Here is a 14,699-nt window from a genome sequence, read left to right as displayed (position 1 = left end):
ATCAGCAAGCACGGTGTCAGCCCTGGAGGCCATCTTTTTTTTTTGGATCTTCAGGGCTGCCACACTTAATGCTGTGGGAAAATGGAAGGGGGGTTGCATGGAGTGGGTAGAAATAGATAGCCATAACAGCATTCAAAAGAGTACTTTTGAAGCTCTGGGAGTCGAGGATGTTCAGCCTGCACCTGGAGAGGCGTGACTGGGAAACATCTCCAGTTGGGACGGTGGATTGATTGGACCATGTGATGGACATATGGATACAGGGGAAGGGACTTTGACTTTCCTTTGAGTGGGGAAAACCTGGAGGCTTTCAGATTCGGGTTTTCCTAGATGTGCCAATATGACATCTCTAATAAAATGGAACTTTGAGGAACTACTGGCCTCGAAGTCTTCCTTGATTGGGGTATTACTTGGAACCCTGACACATGGTGTCAGATCCACCCACCCACCCCAATCAAGAAAGACACATGGTGATTCTTCTAAGTAGATTTCTTTATTGTTCCAGACCTATAGATAGAATCTTGCCAGACTGAAGTAGATTACCACATATATGCCTTCCAAAGCATATGGAAAATGTTAAAGGTAAAGGTTCCCCTCGCACATATGTACTAGTTGTTCCCAACTCTAGGGGGCGGTGCTCATCTCAGTTTCAAAGCCAAAGAGCCAGCGCTGTCCGAAGATGTCTCCGTGGTCACATGGCCAGCATGACTAAACCCCAAAGGACCAGCGAAACGCTGTTACCTTCCCACCAAAGGTGGTCCCTATTTTTCTACTTGCATTTTCGACGTGCTTTCGAACTGCTAGGTTGGCAGAAGCTGGGACAAGTAATGCGAGCTCACCCTGTTACGCGGCACTAGGGATTGAGTGATTGTTTTTACCCTCTTTCTCTCACACATAATCTCTGGGCTGAGCTGCCTCTTATTCTTCTGGAATGCACCCTTCCCTCCTGGGAATCCAACTACATTCCCTCACACATGGTTATTGCTGAGAATTCTGGAAACTAAGATCCAAACCTGAGAAGTACACCAGGTTGGGGGATTTTGCCTATATAAGAAACAGAAATTTGGACAGTGGTTGCAAATTGTGCCATAAATAATTCTGGTTTTAAGATTGGCCCACTTAGCCTCAATGTATATGGCTGTACACCGCCCTGAGTCCTTCGGGAGAAGGGCGGTATAAAAATCGAATAAAATAAATAAAATAAATTCAACAAAGTCTACAGCTCAGCAGATTTTAGTGAACACCCATTTTTTGACCAAACTCTTGGAATTTAGTGTTGAAGATACAAAATACAGAAAAATCAGTGTAAACCTACCCTAGAGAACAGACGTTATGTGATCAACATATTAATCCTTGCTAATATGTAGAAATTGGGGAATTGATTCTCTAAGGCATTTTAACTGCATTATTAGTGGTTGGAAATATCTGTAAAAATATTTGGAAATTCATTTTTCTCTCCAGTGACTCTGTATTCCAGCTGGGCTGTTGATCTGAACCAAGATTGTGTTTTACACAAACCAGATAATACTATTCCTGCAAACCAGACAATATTAGTCTTATTGTTTTGATTTAATTTGCAATTTTTCCTAGTACTGTACTAAGAAAAATATTATTATAAATGCCTTACATGAATAATCTATTTTAAAACAAGGTACTGTGAAGAAAACTGCACTTACTCACCAGCTCCTTGGAAATTTGCCACTTACTCCTTACAAATTCAACTAAACGCTACATGTTTTGAGAAAAGACAGTGAAAATTGTCTTTTGCTTTTAGGGGGACAAGCACAGCTGAAAAACTGACACAACCTTCCTAATTAGATCTTCGCTCAGAACCTTGGTTTCAGAACCGAATGTTTTTTAATTTGATTTTTTAAATTTTTCAATAAAAATTAAAATATAAACTCCAAGGGAAAAAACCAAAACTAATTAAAAACATTAAAAATGTGGATAGAAACCACACACAAACCCTCCCCCAGAAACAGATATTATACAACCACTGACAAACATATTGCTACAACAAAAGGTTTTTTCCCCTTGCAAGTTAGATCTCAGATTTATAAACTTCTACATCTATTTGCAACCAATCTGATCTGTTTTATACAAAATCTTACTGTGAAATTGGTCATGTATGTCCATTTAGATTAGAAGGATACACAAAGTTTCAGTCTAGAAATGTTTGACCTTCAAAGCCCCAGTTCTGAGCTCATGAGGGATTCTTCTCACTTTATCAGAAGCATTCTGACACACTAGCTACTAGATGTTTTTTATGTTGAAACTGTTTTGAATGGGAAACTTTCAAAACAGGCCACCTCAAGGCTGAAATATTTTGAGTTTGCACATAGCTTTGTACACTACTACATGTTGGACCAGAATTCTTACTAGCTTGGCCACCACCAGACATCAATGCTGCAAAAAGAAAGACTGAGTAAATATACTTCTAAGGACAGGGGTCCAGACTATCCACTCCAAGTCGAAATCTTATAAAAAGACTAAAATATCCAGTTGCTAACAATTCTCTCTCATTATACTTCCAACTTCAAAACAAAACAAACAACTTTGTGCATTTTATGAGGTCTCTTAAAGCTCATGAATAATTTATAATTATTCATGAATAATTTATAATTTTTATTGTTGTTCAGTCACTAAGTCATATCTGACTCTTTGTGACTCCATGGACACCAGGCTCCCCTGTCCTCCATTGTCTCCTGTAGTTTGCCCAAATTCATGTTCCTTGCGCCCATGACACCATCTAACCATCTCATCCTTTTCTGTCCCCTTCTCCTTTTGCCTCCTTCTCCTCAGTCTTTCCCAGCATCTTGTCTTCTCCAAGGCGTCCTCTCTTCTCATTAGGTGGCCAAAGTATTTGAGCTTAGATTCACTATCTGTCCTTCCAAAGAACAGTCAGAGTTGATTTCCTTTTGGATTGCCATTTTAATAAACCCTATTTATTTTCAATTCCAAATTGGCTATTGCTTTCCAAAAGCAGAGCCTTTTTCATTCCTAGTTCTGGATTTCAGCTTCTTAATTCTTCTCTTCCCTTCCCTTCCCCACCTTTTAGAAAAGGAAAGGATCTATTTGAGACCTCCACATTCTCTTGAGATCTTGATATCTCAAGAATCCGTAGTTTAAAGAATCCCTCAGAGACAACCTTTTATATAGATGTATTTTTTTCAAAAAAAAAAAAAGGTAAATAGAAAACAAGTCAATACATTTAAGTAGCAGAGGAAAACAAGCAAGCAAAAAGGACCTTAGATAGAGAAACCACTGTACCTGATTGGCCTGAGAAGTTGAAAAGTCACCATGGAAAGAATTCATCAGGAAGTTGAAGCACAGCAAAAATTTGGAAGAACGCCGTTAGGGTTAGGATACAAAGGTTAATACACAGATGGTTGAACAAAACCCACACAAATCTTTCTCAATTTGTGCTGGACTACAGCTCCCATCAACCAGCCAACCATGGCATTGGGAGGTTCCATAGAGGATGACTGGAACTAGGTTCAATGCATATGCTAGAAAGACTGATCCATTCAAAAGAGTGGGCAACCATCTTGACGGAGCCACCATTGAATGAACGATTTATCATGGATTCTAGTTTGTGTTATCTACTTCAAGAGGGCAATAGAACACTTACACCAAAGAAAGTGGAACAAACATCATGGTAATGTTTTCCAGTGGACCATAATCATCGGATTAGGAAACAGAATTAAATATAAACATTCCTAAAATGGTGTCTTATTAATGACATTAAATAAAAATTCCCTTATTTTTTTGACTTCAGTAATAGGGTAGTCACCATAATTATGATGGTCTACGAACTCATCATCCCTAGCCACTGATTATACTGGTTGGGACTTTGGAAGTTTCAGTTCAATTATTTCTGGAAGCCCCAGAGTGAGGGAGGTGAAGCAGTGGTGTACTGTATAGCTCAGTATTATTTTTTGCGTATTTATTTTTAATATTTTGGAGGATCCTTTCTTCCCCCTTTAAAACAAATCTTCTCCAAAAAAACCACCCATAATTACATGATGCTAATACCCACCGAGGAAAACATTAACCAAGAAGGATGTTTCAAGGCTTAAGTTACCAAAAATTGCATCATTGCTATCTTACGTTAACAGCAGGAAAAGCTAAATTTTGGAAGAGAAGGATGCGATGACATTACAGCAACATTAACAGCGGCAGATGAAGCTCATGCAGGTTGATATTGTTAGTTAAGTTTTAGCCAGGCATTGATTTCCACAAGAGGAGAAAAGACAGGTAAATAATACCCAATGATACAGATATTTGAGATACGCAGAAACAGTGGTCCCGTGGGGGAAAAAACATAAATAGGTGTAGAATAAAAACTCATCAGCTATGATGTGTTGGGGCAGGTCCAGTGCTTGACAAACAAGCGAGTGAGTGGTAGTTCAAGTGAGAGGATGCAGATTGTGGCTGCATCTCCATTAATGGCTGTGGTACATGCAGTGATTCATTTGAAGTGCTTGAATGCATAACATAGGGAGGGGAGGACAATCCTAAGAGACCCATTTCCAGTCCTCAGACAAAATCTTGAGAAGATCTGCAGAGCAGCAGAGACCCACAAGATCAGGGAACTACTCTAAATATCGGTCTACATAGTGGCTAGTCCTGATGATGTTACCTTGTTTGGCTAATGAAACATCTGCAAGAAAACAAGCAAGCTCAGAGAGCACCAAGGCCCCCTCATGTCAACCCTGAGCTACAAATATTCTCCTTTATTTGTAAAATAATTATTATTGTTACCAAGAAAGCTACATGTTCATATCCATAGGATTCAAGGTCCGTTGGAATAATTGAACCTTTTCCAAATACTAAAACTGCCAACCACACAATATGGAGTTATTTTCGGCTGTCATCGTGCAATTTGATGCAATGGGCAAGTGCCAAATGATTAAAATATCAAACATATCCCCATATAGCTATAATAACACCCTGAAGATCTCTTAGGGTCTCACCTGAAATATTGCCACAAAGGTTTGCAAGAATCAGAACAGCAATAACAGAATAACAGAATTGGGAAGGACCTTGGAGGTCTTCTAATCCAGGAGTCTCCAACCTTGGCAACTTTAAGACTTGTGGACTTTAATTCCCAGAGTTGAATTCCACAAGTCTGAATTCCACAACTCTGGGAGTTGAAGTCCACAAGTCTTAAAGTTGCCAAAGTTGGAGAACCCTGTTCTAATCCAATCCCAGACTCAAACATGAGATCCTATACCAGGGATGGCGAATCTTTTCGGCACCGAGTGCCCAAACCAGAACGTCCTTGCACATGCCGGAGCGCCGGAAACCTGAAGACCAGCTGGCTGGTGCACATGCGCATGCTGGAAACCGGAAGAGCAGCTGACGACAGTGTGCATGCTAACAGAGAGGGTCCTATACCGTATCACTAAAACACTGTGAGATTGGTGCTCTTTGAACGCTTCAGATTTTATTTAGGAAGTGCCACAGATGCTACATTGCCAGATTCGATTCAGTGACCATATGATGAGGGCCAGGTGTATTGTCCTGGTTTTGCAGGCATTAGTAACTCTTTTTAAAATCTCTTTGCTCCACAGCCCAGAAATGAAAGGTATTTTCTTCTGCTGCCTTTTTTAAATAGGAACAATGAAATGGATACAATAGCAAATGAAAGAGATGCACAATGTTGTGTGTACTTTGCCACATAGTTGTGAACATGCAGTGAATCTTACATTTCCAGGCACAGATTTTCTTGAAAGAAATAGAAATGGGGAGCTCACATTTTGCAGAATCATGGTTTAAAATCAACCTGTGTTTACAAATCATGCATGGTGTACAAGAAGAACCAAATTATACTGAAATAAGTAGAGAAGAGATTTTGGTGCAATTTACTTCATAATGCTACTACTATGGCTAAGGATTTAAGATTCAATGTTTCTCAAATTAAGACCTTTTTAAATGCACCTATTCTTAGAGCCCAGTAAAGTTCCTATCATATAATTATTAAAGACTTACAATATCAGTTAACATTAATTTCTAATGTACTCTTCAAGTGAAGCAAAATTGCATTCATAGAAAAACAATAGCTAGATGTAAGTACAGGTAGTTCTCAACTTAAAACCATTTATATCTTTTGTAGACCTCTACATATCTAATGAAGAACATTTTTTGGTTACCCTGGAGCTATTGGTCATTTGAACAATATTACAGGTAGTCCTCGTCTTACAACAGTTCATTTAGTAACTGTTCAAAGTTACAACAGCACTGAAAAAAGTGAGTTATGGCCATTTTTCAGTTACAACCTTTACAGCATCCCCATGGCCCAGGGGTGAAATGCTCCCAGTTCGGACCGGTTTGGCCGAGCCAGTAGCGATGACAGCCGGTGGTTCAGAGAACCGGTAGTGATGGTGGTTCAAGGTTCCACCCACCTGCCCGGTCGTCACTTCCTGGTTTTAACCAGGAAGTAACCTGTTTTTTATCCTCTGCATATGTGCAGAAGGGTTTGCGCATGCGCAGAGGGTTGGCCCGTGTATGTGATGCGTGCACGTCCGAACTGGTAGGGAAGGTAAGTAGATTTCATCCTTGCCGTGGCCACATGATCAAAATTCAGATGCCTGGCAACTGGTTCATCTTTATGACCACTGTTGTGTCATGTGACAAGGTCATGTGATCAACTTTTTCAACCTTCTGACAAGCAAAGTCAATGGAGCCGCCAGATTCGTTTTACAACCAGGTTAATAATTTAATAACCACAGTGATTTACTTAACAACTATGGCAAGAAAGGTCATAAAATGGGGCAAAACTCACTTAACAAATGTCTGACTTAACAACAGAACTTTTGGGCTCAATTGTGGTCATAAGTCAAGAACTACCTGTATATATCTATGGAGGATAAGCTATGCATCGATTGCATATTTTATCCTCCTTAGTTTATTTAAGGTTGTTTTAATATTTAAACATTAATTGTTCAGTTTATTTACCTCAGCTGAACTTTATGAAAAGCAACTCAAAGCAGGACCCTAAAACATTGCATTCCTTTCATTCAAAGCCAGAGTTCCCCAATCCAACTTTTTTCAGATGTTTTGGGACTATAATTCCCATAATTCCCAGTTGGCATGGAATTCTGGGAGCAGGAGTTGCCAAAAGAGTTGGAGAGTGCCAGGTTGGGGAAGGCTGTCCTAAATAAAGAATTCCCTTTCAGAAATTCATGCTGACAGTTCTAATTCCAATTGTCCCACTTACTAATTGGTTACTTGAACCCTTACCTGGTTGTCCTGCCGGTCCTGGAGGACCAGGTGGACCAGGTGGTCCTTGGACACCAGTTCCTGGAATCCCTGGAGGTCCAACTAGCCCAGGCTGGCCACGTGGTCCTGGATCACCTAAGAAAAAGATTCCAAGAAACTAAATATTTCAAATATTACATATGTTCTTAGAAATAACAATCTAAAATATGCATGTCCCAACATTCAATGAACTCTGAAGTATCTCTGAAGCAGCTGGAAGGACAAAGTTCTCTATTCGTTATTGATTCTATTCAATAATTCTTTTATTGAAAACTGGCTGGCCAGGAAAGGAAGGGAATATTTTTCTTTCAGAAATGCACCTACCTGGATCTTCAGTGAGACACCAGCCACGACTCCAGAGAAGGCAGTAGAGTAGCTATGGCTAACCAAGGTACCTTTGAGAACATTGACCATAGTATCCTTCTGGACCACCTTCAAGAGTCAGGGTGGTGGGCATGGTGTTGCACTGGGTTAGGATGTTGGGTGAGCTGGAAAATGGATTCAGATTCTAAACATGTTCATATTTGGCCTTGGTTTGTGCTGTTTTTTTAATTGTGTTGTGTACTTTCATGTTTCATATTTATCCTGTTAGCTAACCAGTCCAGACTTACATCTGCAAATGAGGATGGATGGATGGATGGCAGATGGATAGATAAATAAGATAGATAGATAGATGATAGATAGATAGATAGATGATAGATAGATATTGAAATAAATATAGATAGAAAGAAAGAAATACATGGATAGGTAGAAGCACACTTCTAGACCTATCAATGGTTGTACATTTATAGAAGGAATCACATTTTGGGAAACTCAATCTCCTTCCTGGATCTCTGTTCTCATCAACAGGTATGGTCAACTTCACATTTGACAGCTGTATTTCAGTGACATATGGAGGACAGAGTATCCTCTACTTAGAAACGGATTCTCTTGACCTTGTCTGGAGTCAAAACTAAATAGAATGAGCCATGGTACAATAGGCTCTAAGCCAAACCAGGTAAAGAGGAGGTAATGAAGATAATGAAAGCACTATTATAAATAAATCCACCTGGCCCTATCTGTGAAACCATCAAGAGTGGAATGTAAATCAATGTAAAAAAATTACGTTGTCTTAAAAGTCAAAGGAATAGTACTGTTTTAAAACCTTTCTTTCATTACACTACTTATAACATTAATTTTACAAGTCTGTGTTTCCTTTCCCCATTGTAACACTTCTCCACAGCTATGAAGATAGGTTCTAGCTAAAGCAAAATATAGTTTGGAGAAGAACATCAGGGATCATTTCAATCCTGGAGGACTGGTCAACTGAAGATCAAGTTTCGTTGATTCAGCTATCATGCTGAACTCATATTGACCCTGATCTAATCTGATTCTGCATGGGTCCAAAAAAATGCAAAACAGTCTACCAAAAACCAGAAGACAGCTGTTGTGTCTGCGCCCCCCCCCAAGCCGGGCCTGCTGCCAGAAAGTGACTTGGACAGTGAGGGGGAAGGGCCAACAGGACTTACCTCGGGAGCACCGGCTTGCCTGGCTCAGCTCCAGGAGCCAGAAACAGGCCAGGTGGAAGAGATAACGAGGCCTCCATCCCCTGATTCTTCCCCCCCCCAGGCCACGCCTTCAGACCCAGCTGATAGCAATCAGGCTTGGTTGGATCCTAGGTTTCATAGGCAGGAGAGGAGGGAACAACAGAAGCAAGGGTGGGGCAGGCCTAGGAAGTGCTGAGTCATGGAGTCACACCCCACAGGATATAAAAGGCAGCCGGAGCTGCTGTGTCTCTTTGTAACAGGCAAATCCACTGATTAAGAGCTGAAGTTTGTTTCTAGGTGACTCAGCAGCATCGTGGAAGATAACGGAGGCTCTTGGCAGATGCTGGCTATTCTGCTGCCAGAGCTGATAGTGACGGCTAATTAAGCCATCGTTTGGACAGAGGCGAGGGAGGACAGAACAACAGCCTTGAACCGAATCCCTACATTTAAGTCACACACATCTGCATTGACAGGTGGCACCGCCAAGTAGCCTCTTCTGTACCTTTAGCTCCAGGAACTCCATCAAATCCTGCCCGTCCCGGGGAGCCGGGGTTTCCTGGGAAGCCAGGCACACCTTTGGCACCTTGTGCTCCTTTGAAACCAGGTGGCCCAGATGGCCCTGTGGGTCCTGGAACGCCAAATCCTCTCTCTCCCTGAAATGTCAGGTAGCAAAAAGTTAGCTCAGAATATTGGTTCTCAGCTCTGCAGTCCATCCGATGCTTCCTATTCTTGCATTTGAATGACAACCCAGCACAAGGTTTATTCTGTCCAATGTGCCAGCAGGTGGATTAAAAAAAAAATAATTTAATTATTAACATTTTACTTTTTCATTCTACAAGTTTAACGCTAACATTTTAATTTTTGCGTGCTGCTTTTATAGAGGTAGTCCTCAACTTACGACCCCCAATTGAGCCCAACGTTTGTGTTGCTAAGTGTCAAGTGAGTTTTTGCCTCATTTTTTTTTTTTTGTTTACATTTATATCCCGCCCTTCTCCGAAGACTCAGGGCGGCTTACAGTGTATAAGGCAATAGTCTCATTCTATTTGTATATTTTATGACTTTTCTTGCCACATTTGTTAAGTGAATCGCAGCAGCTGTTCAATGAATAGCACGGCGGTTAAGGGAATCTGGCTTCCGCCTCGACTTCTCTTGTTAGAAGGTCACAAAAGGGGATCACGTGACCCCGGGATACTGCGATCCTCATAAATGTGAGTCAGTTGTCAAGCCTCCAAATGTAAATCACGTCGATCACGGGAATGCGGCAACTGTCATATACGTGTGAAAAATGGTCACATGTCACCTTTTTTCGGTGCCGTTGTAACTTCGAATGGTCACTAAGTGAGCTGCTGTAAGTCCAGGACTACCCGTATTTTGATGTTTCATTCTACACCACCCAGAGTGTTTTCTCTTTGAGAAAGGTAAGGAAGTTCAGAAATATGAAAAACAAATAAAAAATAAAGAACTAAGTAAAACTTTACTGCTGCTTCTCAGATACTTGCAAGTGAATTTTAATGCCTCCATGTTTGGAGTCTGCACAAAGCACCCCAGTTCCCATCGATATATCACAAAGGGGGCAAATGGGAAACCTAGCATCTTTTAGTCCCACAATAGGCAACCAGGTTTCTCAGAGCTCTGTGCGATCCCAGAAGGATTTCAAGCACTCTTTACTCACAGTTGCCCAAAAAATGTTACTATAGTTTCCTGTAGATTTAGTTCTTGGCTCAGAATGATTCTGGATTTCCTTCATAGAAGCAGGAAGTCTGCTCAGTCTAGGAAAGGTCCAAGGACATCTTTACATCAATTCATTCACCTTCCCTGTTGTGTCTTGTCCGCTCTCACCGCAGCCGGGGTCTGCTTATCTGCTCCCGAACACGGAGGAATGTATGCCTCCCGGCCCCAGCCCTGGCTCCATGCCCAAGCAGGCTGCAGAGGAGGGAGCATCCCCCGGCCCCAGCCCTGGCTCCGTGCCCAGGCAAACGGAGCAGCTAGACCCCTCCCCCTCCTCCACAGCATGTGAGCCTGAGGAAAGTTTATTTCCAACAGCTGCTGATTGGAGTGACCCTCGCATCAGAAGACTGGATAGGCGGAGGCAACAGAAGGAAGGGAGGGGCAGGCCTTAATGAGTGCTGAGTCATGGAGCCACACCCCATGGCCTATATAAAGGATCTGCTTTCTGGCAGTCTCTGAGTCAGGCAAAGTCGAACTTATCTTGCTGAAGTCACTTACTGGTCTCCTGCCTGCTCTGAGGACTTTGCTAGGACTTTGGGCAGAGCTGCAGAGGCAAGCCTGATTCGGATTTCCCTGACCCGGCCGTCAGCGGAGGAGTGGGACACGACATTCCCTGACCTGATGCCCCTCAGATGCATTCGGACTCCAGTCCTTCAACATAGCACAACTATCTGGAACCACACCAGGTGGTGGAAGACAAAGAGGACCTTTTACACCAAAACAAGAAAATCTTCTCCACAGACCTTCTGTCCTTTCTCTCCAGGCAGTCCAGGGGCTCCATCAGCTCCTGGTCTTCCAGAGTTTCCTGGAAGTCCAGATTCACCTGATAAACCAGGCAAACCTTTAAAAAAAAGATAAACAGATTAGAAGGCAATGACAATAAACTCCAACCCTTAGGGCCTCTGGTGGCTCAACAGACTAAGTCTGTCTGTTATTAACAGCAGCTGCTTGCAATTACTGCAGGTTCAAGTCCCACCAGGCCCAAGGTTGACTCAGCCTTCCATCCTTTATAAGGTAGGTAAAATGAGGACCCAGATTGTTGGAGGCAATAAGTTGACTTTGTATATAATATACAAATGGATGAAGACTATTGTAAGCCGCCCTGAGTCTTCGGAGAAGGGCGGGATATAAATTCAAATAAAACAAAAACAAAAACCCGATCCAATAAAATCTTCCCTCCCCTCCCCTCCCACTTCCTCTCACCCCCACCTTTCTACAGCATGCTTGTACTGTAGTTCAGTCATCCATCGGCAACTCCTGCTCCAACCAGTACGTCACACTGCCTTTATAGAACATGAATGAGACCAACCTTTGGGCCCTGGTGGGCCTGGGAGTCCAATGCCAGGGAAGCCGGGTTCACCTTTTTGGCCGGGGATTCCTGGCAACCCAGGTGATCCAGGCTGACCAGGGTCTCCTGGTAAGAAATATATTCCAGTCATCAAATCCACTAATCACCCCATCAGTAAACTCTGGTTAATTGCAATTTCTCAGCATTTTGGTGCTGCTTCCACCAGCTGTACAGAATACTACTTTCTAGGAAAGGAAAAGGAGAGACTGGTTGACTTTGCTAATTACTGATCAGCAAACTGTTGATGAGTAAAGCCTCAACTTATTCACAAAACCCAGGACGGAAACTCAGGCAGATGACCTGAAGGTATCCATCTGGCAGCAGCTGAGACTGAAAAATATTTGGGTGTCAATCTCATGCATGCAGACAAAAGAGGAAAAACTCTTGCAGTAGACTCCCTTGAGCACATACATGCCATGAATTCACACATGAAAGATCCCAATCTAAGTAGGAAAGGGGGACCAGGGAAAGAATGCAACCTCTACCTCACCCTCTGCCCATTCAAAATGGGTAAGACTATTTATATAATGATATGAAGATTCTACTGAAACTTCAGCCTTAGAATTTTTAAGTTGGAGAGTACTATCCAACGATATTGTGCATTAAATCACTATTTTACTTTCTTCGCTTTCTTATGATATTTGTTGTGAACTTCTCTTTCTCTTTTCTATTGACCTTTGTCTTAGGGCTCTTTCTCTGGATGGGCCTTCTTTGTCCTATACAATGAAGCAAGTAGAAACTTCTATTCTGTAGCATCTTGGCTACTCTTTGACTTATCCTTGGCCTGTCTCCCATAACACATGCCTGACCAATTTGATCTTATGGAGTTGGTGCATTCTGGGTTCCTTCAATTAAACAATGTCATTTCTCAGAATCCTGGAGTTGCACTTTCTGTAGGAGATGACCAGGTTGAGCTTGAGGGAGCAGCCAAGTGCACAATCAGTCTCAAATCCCTTCATGCCAAGAGATCTACCGTTAAGTCCAGCCCACCTTGAATTCCGTTGACTCTTATCTACCGCCAATTTGCTTTGACTATTAGTGGTTCAGATTCTTGTAGAGAGCATTAGCATGTTAATAGACCTGTAGTCACTTGAACCGCTTTGGCTCCTGATTTCTTGTACCTGACACCTTCTCGGTACCAGTGCCTATCCACTAGAATGAGGTCCGTTCCAGATTCAGATGACCCACACTCTGCTGTATTTTTAGAAAAGCCATGAAGACTTGCTCTTCACCCAGACCTTTGGTAAGGGAGAAGAAGACTCCTCACTTCATGATGCTTGCCAATTTTTATCTTTTATTGTAAATTCTTTGTTGGATTGTTGTGAGCAGCCAGACATTCTTCAAGTTTAATAAATAACAGGTGGATAAAAAGGCCAAATCTAGTCTAAACATCTGGCTAACTATACAACCAATCAGGGTCTTCTATAATTATACTAAAACGGGGACTAAAAAGAAGTGGGTGGTTAGACCGTAATCTAAAATCCCTTCCTCCAGAAACAAAACAGACTTTGTTATGTTGTCAGGAAATATGGCAGCTTTTTACCTGGAAAACCATCTTCTCCATTTCTGCCTGGGGGTCCCGGAAGCCCCGGAGGTCCTTTTTCGGGGACAGATTGCGCAGGTTCACCTTTGGGCCCTAGAAGTACCAGAAAAAGAGCAAGAGGAAAGCTGCTTATATTTCATAACAAAACCCAAACAGAATGGGACCATCGTCCCATATTTCGTATTCTAAATTAGTCTTCCGATATTTTTTGTAGGTAGGATGGATTTGCACTTCTTCTAATAATGTAACCTGTAGGAGAAGAAGAGGCTGGAGGGTAGGGTTAAATGCACCATCATTTTAGAATCAGTACGTTGTCACCAAAAACTTTAAGTCCAGCCTCCCATGAATTTTATCATCCTCATGTAGTGCCAATTTAGCTTTGATTGTGACTAGATTCTTGTACAGAGGTAGCAATAATAAACTTTTCTGTGCTTTCACACATACACCTTGACATGTTAAACACTGTTGGCCCTTCACTTAGATGGAGTGCAAGACTTCAAACTCTTCTCTTTATTTATTGAAATAAATGTTCCAGGCAAATGATCTTTCATCAATCTGAGTGTTGTGGCCTGTTGGCTCTTCCAGCAGCCGAATCAGAGGAGGAAGAGGCATGGGAGTCATGGTCAGCATCAAGGCAACTAGAGAGCTCTGAGGGGGAAGAGGGACTGGAGCTGTCGGAGAGAGAGACAGAAGTGGAGCCTGGGCCAGCCGTCAGCCCTCAGATGGAGAGTCAACAGCCCCCAGGTCTGGAGGTGGCTGATGAGGAAGAGGAGGAACAGCTGGGTCCAGTGCCTGACGCGTGGCTGTGCAGAAGACAGAGGAGAGGAGAGCAGTGGAAATCTTTGGGCCAATCCTTGGGACAGAAGAGCCACTGCTGCTAGTGAAGCCCTACCCCAGCTCTGGAGATAAAAGGCAGGGCCAGAGATGAATAGATATGGCAGGCAACTATTCATCTCACTGTTAGCCTGCGGTGAGAGAGAAACTTTTTGTTGGGGCTGCTGGCGCTCCTAATAAAGGAATCTTTGAGTTAACTTCAGAGGGTTTGTTGTGTTTGGAGAGTTGGGTCAGAACACTGAGCAGGCAATTTGTAATAGGTATTTAGGAGGAAGGTACCTACCTGGAGCACCTGGCGAACCTGGACGTCCAGGAACGCCTTGAGGCCCCTTTTCTCCTGGAGGTCCTTGTGGTCCAAATCCTGGAGGCCCTGGAGGCCCTCGCTCTCCACCAAGCCCAGGAACACCTGGATCCCCAGTAGGTCCCCGGTCTCCTTTGAAAGCAATGCTACCCTAGGGCA

At 42.5% G+C, this 14,699-nt stretch overlaps 1 protein-coding gene across 1 annotated transcript in view; it reads right to left on the bottom strand.

The window, feature by feature from the left end:
* Window positions 1–14,699, bottom strand: part of COL4A5 (collagen type IV alpha 5 chain) — a 139,588-nt gene that overhangs the window by 35,338 nt on the left and 89,551 nt on the right. Inside the window, exons 27-31 of the mRNA XM_058196543.1 lie at window positions 13,406–13,498; window positions 11,824–11,928; window positions 11,258–11,355; window positions 9,289–9,439; window positions 7,243–7,356 (exon numbers count right to left, since the gene is read on the bottom strand). Coding sequence (XP_058052526.1) covers window positions 7,243–7,356; window positions 9,289–9,439; window positions 11,258–11,355; window positions 11,824–11,928; window positions 13,406–13,498 — 561 coding nt within the window. The remainder of the gene's footprint in view (window positions 1–7,242; window positions 7,357–9,288; window positions 9,440–11,257; window positions 11,356–11,823; window positions 11,929–13,405; window positions 13,499–14,699) is intronic.

This window comes from Ahaetulla prasina, chromosome 11 (assembly GCF_028640845.1).
Source record: "Ahaetulla prasina isolate Xishuangbanna chromosome 11, ASM2864084v1, whole genome shotgun sequence".
Lineage (NCBI taxonomy): Eukaryota > Metazoa > Chordata > Lepidosauria > Squamata > Colubridae > Ahaetulla > Ahaetulla prasina.
Note: the sequence above shows the minus strand (reverse complement) of the source record. Positions and strands in the feature narration are given on the sequence as shown.